The sequence below is a fragment of the Prosopis cineraria genome, unplaced genomic scaffold (assembly GCF_029017545.1).
Source record: "Prosopis cineraria cultivar Desert tree isolate PC_DT_omini unplaced genomic scaffold, ASM2901754v1 PC11, whole genome shotgun sequence".
Classification (NCBI taxonomy): Eukaryota; Viridiplantae; Streptophyta; class Magnoliopsida; order Fabales; family Fabaceae; genus Prosopis; species Prosopis cineraria.
The window spans coordinates 17486359-17497637 of NW_026555342.1; the positions used below are offsets into that span (position 1 = coordinate 17486359).

An 11279-nucleotide genomic window follows, 5' to 3' on the forward strand; every position below is an offset into this window, starting at 1 on the left:
TTATACACTATAAATAGGCCTCATGGATGAATTCACTTCCATGCAAGCTCTTTTGAAGTTTCAATTCTCAGTACCTGAAACATCAAAGAAGCTTGGCTTTCTACAATACTAGGCTTCTGTTCCTTTTCTCCTTGACCTGCTGTTCCATTCTCATATGTCTTTCTTCAGGAGTCCCTACCAATGAATCTGTTCTCCCTTTAGAGGGTGAAGGAGACTTTGAAATGTTCCAACAATGGAAGATGGAGCATGGAAGAGTCTACCCAAACTCTGAAGAGAGTGAGAGAAGATTCCGAATATTCCAAAAGAATCTGAAGCATATCACAGAGACAAATGCTAACAGATCCAACTCATCACCATATGGGATTCGTTTGGGACTCAACAAGTTTGCTGATATGAGTCCTGAGGAGTTTAAGCTAGTGTACCTACGTCCACTGGAGATTCCAACCACCATCGCCCCGGCTACCTCGAGGTCGGACAATCAAACGGAGTCGTGTGAAGCACCTGATTCCATGGATTGGAGACAAAAGGATGCTGTGACTCCTGCTAAAAACCAACTTAAATGTGGTGAGTTGCTCTTGTTACCTGTGTGTGCAACTTAGATTCTCTGGAGAATCGATAATTGGACTGATAGAATAATGTTTCCTTGTTCGTAGGAAGTTGCTGGGCATTTGGAACCGTTGGAGCAATTGAATCAATGCATGCAATCAAGAGAAAGGAACTCATTTCACTTTCTGAACAAGAACTTGTACATTGCGATTCAATGAGCCAAGGTTGTTCGGGTGGATCTCCCAAGAGTGCCTATGAATGGGTTATCAGAAATGGTGGATTAGTACGGAAGCTGATTATCCTTATCAAGCTCAACAGGATTATTGCAGAGCCACCATGGTTTGTTCTATTCCCCTCCGTCCCTCTCTCTCTCTGTCTCTCACTCACACAAAAACAAACAAAATCATTCTTATAGTTTGGTCAAAGTTTGAAGTATAATATTATCTTCTCTTTATTTGACTTGTGCTTTCTACATGTTTCTTCAGCACAGTGGAACTGTGAAAATTAATGGCTATGACACTGTAGCACAATCGGATGCTGCTCTCTTGCGTGCCACTGCTAAACAACCTATTACTGTGGTTTTGTATGCCACAGATATTCAATTTTATAAGGGTGTAAGTCTTCGCTTAATCCCCATTCAATAGTTTAAGTTTTTCACTGTTCTACTCCGTCCGGTCTTTAAATGAAGCAAACTTAACCTACTTCACACTAAATTAAAAAAAAAAAAAGTAGCCAGTTATATCCTTGAAATTCTTAAAAAATTTTCAAATTTTCAAACTCTTTTCCTTCTTTACAATTAATAACCATAATGAATTACTGTTTGCTAGGAATTCAAGCTATATATAATAAATAAATAAGGGGTAAAATTGAAAAAAAAAATTAACTTTTCTAACTTTGTCTGATATTAAAGGCCAGAGGGAGTGCTTATTTACATTACGGGAATCAAAATTTTTGGCGATTTTCTAATATATATATATATATATGTATATGTATATGTATAACCTAGTTTCCCAAAATTTAAGTATATTAATTCAAAATTAATTCACCCGTAACCCATGAGGTTGAAGTTGATAATTAATCATCAATTTTAATTTTTCCTAATTATTTCTATTTTATTTTGTTAGGGGATAATCGATGTTGATACTTGCCCCACACAATCTCGTCCAAATCATGCTGTTTTGATGGTTGGATATGATTCAAAAGAGGGAACGGATTATTGGATTGTGAAGAACTCGTGGGGAGAAGATTGGGGAATGGAAGGATACTTCTTGATCCGTAGGAATACAGATTTACCATATGGAGTTTGCTCTATTAATGCTTTCTCTACATACCCAATTATACACTAATGCACTAGCTAGTTAGCAGTTCTACCGTCAATTTCTTATTCCATGTAGTTCTTTTTATTACTCCTCTTGATGGAGATAATTCTATTTGAGGCATAGTCAAATACTTAATTATGTGTAGGCACCCCTCTCAATGGGATTTGAAACTAGATTTACCACATTGTGAGGGGCTTGCTTATTTCGCTAGACCCACCATCGTTAGTTCTTATTTTATTTTGTATCTTGTTATGAACTCTTGTCTAAGAGTCTGAAATTATTAATCATAATAGAATATTTTTATGTTTTTTCTATTATAATTTCAATGTTAGAGTCCTACGGAGATTTATAAATGGGCATGATCAATATATTCAGCCTGTGAAAAGAGTCGATCGATTCTTTGAAGGATTGATTCTGAAACCCAACTTATTACCGATTCTCAAGCCATCGGTTAATTGTCAATTGAGCGAGAAATAATTGTAAGAAACTAATCATATACAAACTAAGTCGGTTGCAAGATATTACACATAAATTCAAGCCAGAATAGTCCTCATTTACCATGTTTTATGAGTGTGACAGACAAATTACTATTAATTAATTAAGTATATCAATATAATGAATAATTAATTAAGTATATCAATATAATGAATATAAACTTCCTTGTATGGTTCTTGAATCACAAAAATCACGACCAAGTGTCTTTATCATAGAATATCGTGTTAACTTGATGAGAGCCGGACTTGACATGCAAATAAAATAAATGTGATTTAAGTGAGTGATTTGAGTTTAGTAAATGAACCCTGCTCCAACTTGCACTTCATAATTATTTATTCTCAAAACATAATTTTATTTGTTATTTTCTTAAGTTTTAGGAGAGCGAACAAATCAAGTAACTTAAATATCTAGTTCAAAAATAGCAAAGTTTAAAATTGTTCTCTCAATTAACGTTCATTTTTATCACTAATTTCTTTCACACAGAGCACTAGTTATCCTAAACTATTTGTGAAAGTAATAATATCACCTCTCAAATGTCAAAAGAGTGGTGATGTCACCCTTTAACGAAACATACATTCATGTTAACTACTTACTCTAGATTGGTTGAATTAAAAAACATTTTGGTCATCAAATTATTTATGGAAGGGTATTTTGACAATCTAATTAAATTTTAATAATGTGCATGGAACAATTGGTACAAGGTTTTTTTTTAAAAAAATAACTCAGACATATATTATCATGTTTAAAGTGCTACATAATTAACTTGCCAAGTAGATATTCATCGGGAAAGAAAATGTAAATCCATACTATAAAGATAAACTAATGATACTATATCATAAGCCATTGTTACACTCTGTAAGTGCATGGATTATAGCAAATAATGCAAAGTGAGTGAATTATTATTCCCATGAAGATTTTTTGAAAAACAACTATAAAGCAAAAGACTTAACAAATTTAATTAAGTTGAGCCAAACATAATTATAGGAAAAGTTGATTTAGAAAACTAAATTAACACTAGAAAATAAAGAAAAGATAATGATTCACGAACTTCAAGCACAAATTAGGACTTAAGATTATTTATCTCCCTTATATCTCATAACATTAAAATTAGCTCCTCTTATAAATGCTTTTAATGAAGACAAGTGTTAACCTAAGGTTGTAAATATATTTGAACAAGCATTTTCAAGTCATGAACAAGTATTTATCTAAATTAATTGCCCAATTTCTTGTTACAATCAATAAAACTTAATTTTAAACACCAACTCTAATGTGACTATACAAGGTTAGCAAGTATATCTCTATCTTACTAACAAAACTATCCATTCAACATGCACATATCAAGTTCTTATGTTATTTTGGCTAAGTTCTACACTCAATTAGCCCTCTTAAGCATCAATCAAATGAATAGAAGCATTAAGAAAAAAGTAAAATAAACACATATATATAATTAATTACAAAAAGAGAGGAGAAACTTAGTGTTAATCTATATAAAGGGTCTAAATAATCCTAAAACAAAATGTTAATTTATTCATAGTCATCCACAAGCTACAAATACACAAAATACTTGAACTCATTTTAGATGACAAGGGAGGAAAGGGAAGAGGAATAGAAAAACTAAGAAAAGGAGCTCTAAATATCTTCAAAACTCAAATCCCTTACTCCAAGCTCTTCTAATGCCCAAACCGTAGCACAACTAAGCTCCTAAAGTGTTTTCAAGTGAGTGGGTTGCGTTTTGAGTTGAGCTCTCAACATTTATGTGTCCTACCCAAGATTTTTAGACAAATAAAATGGAGCGTTTTGTTGACAACAGTAAAAGTTGCAACTTTGGAATGACTTTAATAATTTTGCACTATTTTCATAGTTAATGAAACTTATCCTTTTTGCACTTAATTTCTTTATCTAAAAGCCTTCCAAAAGCATCAACAAAAGGTCAAAAAATGAATATAATCAAACTTTAAACCAAAATAACACAAAATTAGCCCAAAAGCATTGAAGTAAAAATAAATGTGCAAACCCAATGCAAAATGTACATTTTTCTAATTCGGACAATCAAAATATATACAATTGAAATAAAATATATTAGAATCTAAAGAAAATGTGATGAAATAACATAAAATTCTAGAGGTTAATAGTTACGTAATCTTATAGCTGGATAAAATTAGCATTAAAGTAGGTGAAACCCTTGTCAAAAGGCATACAAGCCGGCCTATTATTAAATATTTTGCAAAACCTTTATCATGAAATTAAGACAGAATTTTTGTGAAGGAATATCCTGTTTCAAGATTCTGTCGTAAACACTTTGGGACGAAATAATTAGTTGCAAATTTCGTCAAAAATATTTGTGACACCATTGGTTGTCCCAAAATTTGAGACAAACTTTGAAAGATGCAATATTTCATCTCAAATTCCATTTCAAATATTTGGAACAGATTTTAGAACAGCTCTGTGACGCCTTTGATTGCAATGCATCAAATTCCAATTGCAATTCTCATGTTTTCTAGTAGTGCCTGCACATGGATCACTAGAGGATTTTCTCCTCTTTCTTTTTGATTGTTTTTTCCTCTTTTTTTTTTTCGCCTAACCATTAGATCAAGATTTCAAATAAACAATTAACAAGAAAGAAAACTAATTATAAACTTATGGGAAAAACTTATATATTTAGCCTTATATATATTTATTATGCTTGTTTTCAATTAAATCAAAACATTTGTTTCATTTATGGATTATTAATTTTATAATAAAGTTCTATTATTAATATTATTAATACATTAAAATCCTCATGTTTTGATTTGATTGAATAAAGGTACATTAAGTATATTAGACTAAGTATCTAAATATTTCCCTCAATTTATTCATAGTAGTATGAGACATTAACACATTGAACAACAACGTATTAATTATGAAATTAATAAGAGCAGATGCATGATATTATACAGTTCTTGAATTTTAAAGAATTAATAATATTTTTGTGCATGTGCTGTTTATTGTGCGTATAATTTTGAATTTTTTCCTAATTGCTTCTCTATTTAGCTTTTGGTTATGGAATTTTCGACGGAGGGAATGGCGAGTGGGATTCAACTTACACAAATCACGCAGTTTTGATTGTTTGATATGGTTCAAAAGATGGAAAATATTATTGGATTGTGAAGAACTCGTGGGGAGAAAAATTGGGGTAGCAAGGAATACTTCTTTATGGAGAGGAATTATATCAACTATATACACTAAAAATGGTTCTACGTGGACTCCACTTACTTCACCAAGTAAGAAAGAATTAGTGGGCTTGTGCTTGCTCTCAACAACATCGTATATTGCAAGTAGGGAAACTTTCATTAAAACCCCCTTCCAAATTTATTTACAGTCAAACCCTCTAAAATTGAAATTAAGTTTTTTTCCCAATCTCCTCGAAATAAACATAGGTGATGTACAGAAAATGAATAACTGATATCTTGAAAATAAACATGATTGATGTGTAGGGAAAATTTGTAACTCTCATTAATAGCATAACATCGTTATAAATAAAATTATGTGAAGCTAGACACATGATCAACTCATGTAGGGAAAATAAATAATTAATGTATGGATGGAACAACTAAAGTAGATGACATTTGCAATTCTCATTAGTAGCATATATAACGCTACTATAAGTATAAATAATTGAAGTTAGGTGTATAAATAACTTATATAAGAAAAATGAACAACTAAGATAAGTGAAAGTTGTAACTCTCATTAACAATATAACACTATTATGAATATAAACAAGTGAAGCTAGATCCATGAATAACTCATGTTGGGACATTGAACAAGTGCTTATGGAAAATAAATAACAAATGTAGGGAGTTGGGTTATTTGACTCATTCCCTGAAAAACTTAATTTCAATTTTGCTCAAATGGAACCCATAAGGATTGAACTGATGTTTCAAAATTTTAGAGGGCTTGACTTTGAGTAAGTTTGGGCAAGGGCGGTTAAATGACTTTTTCCCTTGCAAGTGTACTCATTGGCTCAAATAATAATACAATTAATATAATTATCGACAGGGCCCAAAATTTTTTTAATAAATAATTCATCAAAATTTTTTAGATAGTTACATTGAAACGTGTTAATTAGATTTTATGCTTTTTCAAAATATACAATATTTCTTAAATTCAGGACTGAATTTCTACGTACATTATAAATGAAACCACACAAGTATCACAGCTAACCTGAAAGCTGAAAATTATATTTGTGGAGTTGTGGCCATATACCAGAGGGCAAAGTAATCTAGGTTGTCCCTCAAGTGAACAGAAATGAAATTAAAGTGTTGCTTACGACTACAGATAATGACCAAAACATTAAGTAATGGCGCTTCCTAAGGCGTCCTGCACATGGATAACAAGAAAGAAGACAATATGAACTCATTCATAGTAGCTCGAGACATTAATTGACACTTTAAACAACATCGTTTGAATTATGAAATGGATAAGAATAGATGCATGATATTATACAGTTATATCTTTTTTTTCAAAACATGATAGACTCTGACCCTACGGAATAGACAATCATCTGCTCAAGATCCTGATTCTTACCCAAAGTATTAGCAACGCTAAAGATCAAATTTCAAAACATATGGACCAACGCTAAAGATATTTGCTAATTCTCTTCCAAATACAGACTGTACTCTGTAAGCAATGATAATGACCATTCCTGAGGCTTCCGCGAGACTTGCGTAACGTGGAAGAAGACAGATTTTTTTTTTTTTTTGATGCAACGAAGATTTTAATTCTTCTGTTAACGAAAACACTTAAAATAGTCAAAATCTATACACTGTTTCCTTTTCCTAAATTTTTGTCTTCACATTAAAATTTAAATTCCTATTGAACCTATTCACTACGTAAGTGGTAAACACATCACCAATCACGGATGTGGAACGTGTTGATCACTTGATTGGTCATTAACATACCACAGACAAGGGCAAAAATACTTGTGATTTGGGAAAAGGAAAAATAATTATATCTTCAACACATTTGCAATTTCTTCTAATTGTATACCTTCCATTTTCTTCAATTACTTGCAGCCATATTATGATTTTGGAATATGTCATCCATTAATACTATTTATTTTCATAAATAAGCTCAGGGTTGTAATAATGTACGCCTCATCGTTTAGATTAATTTTCCCGGTCCCCTTTGTTTATAAAAACGAAGATTTAATTTAGTTTTTCAACGAAAGTTAGTTCAATTATTACACATTTTTAAATTTCTAAATTTCGATGCATGCATCAAATGCAAAAGATTATCTTCATGTTGTTGGAATAAGGAAAAGCCTTATATAATAACCTTTTTTTTTTTTGCTAACAAATATTAAGCTTATATATTTAAGGTTCTTGTTTTTAAATAAATCAAGACATATGTATTTGTTTACACATTATTTATTTATTTATTTATTTTGGTAATCTATACATTAGTTATTTTACATTAAATTTTTTATTTTTAGTAATATTTTAAAATCTGCTTGTTTTGGCTTGATTTGACAAAAATATATGTTAAATATATGAAAGGCTAAATACAGCAATCAACTTTCGCATCAAAAGACAGACGAACGAACAGTCCATGCAGATACGAACATCAATCAAGTAACATATTGACCCAATCATAATGGACTAGATTCTGGAAATTGTGAATAATTATCATGACAAAAATAATATATATATATATATTGACGTCACTTTTCGTCTAGTCCTTCTACAGGTAACAAGAATTATATACTATAAATACCTCATTTATTTGGGACTCTAATTCCATGTTGACCTCTTCCAGAACCTTCTCACTGGTGCTCTTCCCCAACCTTATCATATATGCTCCGTAAATAGTGATATAATTTTAGTAGGAAGACACCTATATACAATAATAATAATAATAATAAAAGAATAACCCAGTCATAATATTAAATGATTATATTATATGGTATTAACTGGTTTACTAGACATGTGGGCCCCCACAAGTCTCTTCTCTCATTAACGGTCTTCGGAGGAAGTCTGTAAGTTGAATTGCAGTGTTGATTTCAATCACACAGTAAGCATTAAGCAATTGTGGCGTGTGTTACGTAAAAGAAGACAAAGATTACTCTCATTAGTTCTTTGTAAGGTTTCATATTACTTTTATAATTTAATTTATTTACCAACACATAAATCATGCTTTCTCTATAACCATAAAACTAAATTATTGTTTATTCATGATCAGTTACTTTATAGTATATAAACATTTTTTTAAAAAAAATTATATAGAAGTCTCGCTCAACATGACAGGCGTTAAACGATTACTTTCTTTCATAAGGTAAAAGATCAAGATTGATATTATTTTTTATCCTAGTTATTCATTTGAAATTAAAGGTATATTGAATTTTAAAAATCCAGGATTAATGACACAGTCATTCTTCTCCGTGACACACGTGACAGTCTAAACATGAAAAAGAGTTGTAGACTATAAACAGTAATGGCATTGAAAAGAGTCCATAAAGCACCAATTACGGGACGTGTTGTTCGGACGCCATAAACAAATGGATGAAAAATTATATCAGTTTTTATTATTTTCAGATTTTTTTGATTAAACCTGTATAGGACGTAACAAACAACAAAGGAACAACCATTCCATACAATCGACATGAATCATATGGATGAAATCTAAATTATAAGGTCTAGCTGGAATTTATATATATATATATATCTATATGGATGGAAAATATGATATTAAATATAAGTCAAATAGGAAATAAAAAGAGTCAATAATTTTTGTCTTTTTCCTTCACAGGTAACAGGAATCGCACTATATATACCTCATCGTTGGTCTCACTTCCATGCAAGCTTATTTGAAGTTTCATCTCTCAGTATCTGAAACTACAAACAAGCATGGCTTTTTGCATTTCTAAAATGTTCTTCCTTCATTTCTTGGTCTGGTTTTCCATTATAATATATCTCTCTTCAGGATTCCCTCCTGACCATTCTGCTTCTGCTCTTTCTTCAAAAGAAGAAGAACAGTTTAGAATATTCCAACAATGGACTGAGGAGCATGGAAAAATCTATCCAAACTCTGAAGAGAGTGAAATTAGATACCAGACATTTCGAAACAATCTGAAGTATATCACAGAGACGAACGCTAAGAGACCTGGGTATCGTTTGGGACTCAACAAGTTTGCTGATATGAGTCCTGAGGAGTTTAAGAGAGTCTACTTACGTCAGTTGCCAACACCGACCACCACCGACCCGAAAACCACCGCTGCCACCACCGCGAGGTCGGACTAAGTGCAGCAGGACTCCTGTCAACCACCTGCTTCGGTGGATTGGAGAACAAGTGCTGTGACTCCAGTTAAAAACCAAAAGGAATGTGGTGAGTTGTCTTTATTTGTTCAAACCACTTTAATTATAACTTAATATATACTATAGTATGGATATACTCCTTTTCTGACCAAAATATAAGTCGCTTTCTAGAAACAGCTCTTGGTTAAAATATAAATGCTCCATATTTATGGACCGTACAAGTGTTATTAGGAAAATTCAATGGCATAAATATAAAGATATGGATATTTTTTTAAAAAAATAAGATTCCAACTAACATTTTTCATAAAATGTGAATTAGTTATTAATGATATATATTGTGGTCCAGAAGAAGTATTCTTAATTGAAGCCAGTCATTTATTTCTCGTACACAATGCAAATAGAATCATCATTAGTATAATAATGTTTCATCGTTCTTAGGATGTTGCTGGGCATTTGGAACCGTTGGAGCCATTGAATCAATACATGCAATCAAGACTGGGGAACTTATTTCCCTTTCTGAACAACAACTTTTAGATTGCGATACAGTGAGCCAAGGTTGTTCAGGTGGATTTACCCGCACTGCCTTTGAATATGTTATCAGAAATGATGGAATTAGTGAAGAAAATAGTTATCCTTATGAAGATCAACAGGGCACTTGCAGAGCCAACATGGTTTGTTTCCTCTCTCTCTCTCTCTCTCTCTCTCTCTCTCTCTCTCGCACACACAATAACATTAACAGCAGCAATGATATCTTCTCTGTCTAATTAGAGGTTTCAATGTGTTTCTTAAGCAAAATGGAGGCAGAGTCGTGAAAATTAGTAGCTATACGAAAGTACAACAATCAGATGATGCTCTCTTGTGTGCCACTGCCCAGCAGCCTATTACTGTGTCTATGGATGCAACATATCTTCAATTTTATAAGGAAGTAAGTCTCCTGATCTCAGCCTAGCTATCTTCATTTAATCTTTAATGTGTTTTTACTGAGATAATATTGTGCGAGGCTTTCTATAGTGTGTGTATATATGTAAGAGAAACTTACTCATTTCCTAATAATTGTACCATCATGTCAGGGAATTTTTGAAGGAGAGAATTGCGAGATGGGTTCCACTTACACAAATCATGCAGTTTTGATTGTTGGATATGGTTCGCAAGATGGAAAAGATTACTGGACTGTGAAGAACTCATGGGGTCAAAATTGGGGACAAAATGGTTACTTCTTCATCACCAGGAACACAAATTCACCAACTGGAGTTTGTGCTATCAATACTAATGCTTATTTCCCCTCCATATAAACTTATAGGCTAGTGCACTAGCTGGCAAACTTATAGCTAGTCAATTTCTCGTTTCTTATTGTTATGATGAACTCAACTCCATTATAAGTTTTAAACAAAAAAGTCATGAATTATCAACTATACTAGAATATGTTATGGCCTTTTTGCATTTATTATTATAATTATATAGTCAAATTGGTACATTGGTAAACGAGATCGTGTAAAAGTAAAACTATTGCAATTAATCGTTCATGTGTTATCTTGTTAGTGATCCGCTGAATTAGTGATCGTATGGAAACCAAATTAATGGGATATAATGTTCGCACACGACGTGTCGTATAATTGAGTTCCGTGACAGA

General features: G+C 32.0%; 1 protein-coding gene across 1 annotated transcript; it reads left to right on the plus strand.

The window, feature by feature from the left end:
• Window positions 1-239: 239 nt before the first annotated feature.
• LOC129286222 (P34 probable thiol protease-like) lies at window positions 240-11017 on the plus strand. The gene is made up of 10 exons (XM_054922233.1): window positions 240-564; window positions 654-885; window positions 1037-1160; window positions 1671-1847; window positions 9144-9219; window positions 9318-9624; window positions 9679-9719; window positions 10088-10320; window positions 10440-10574; window positions 10720-11017. The coding sequence occupies exons 1-10, from the start codon at window positions 240-242 to the stop codon at window positions 10939-10941; spliced, it is 1872 nt and encodes a 623-aa protein (XP_054778208.1). The 3' UTR covers window positions 10942-11017.
• Window positions 11018-11279: the final 262 nt, after the last annotated feature.

What these genes read in the sequence shown, in the direction of transcription:
- LOC129286222 (XM_054922233.1), top strand. Translation starts at nt 240, where the DNA reads ATGGAGCATGGAAGAGTCTACCCAAACTCTGAAGAGAGTGAGAGAAGA. An exon ending in ATTATTGCAGAGCCACCATG is followed by an intron (nt 886 to 1,036) that starts GTTTGTTCTATT and finishes TCTTCAGCACAG; the next exon opens with TGGAACTGTGAAAATTAATG. An exon ending in GCACTTGCAGAGCCAACATG is followed by an intron (nt 10,321 to 10,439) that starts GTTTGTTTCCTC and finishes GTGTTTCTTAAG; the next exon opens with CAAAATGGAGGCAGAGTCGT.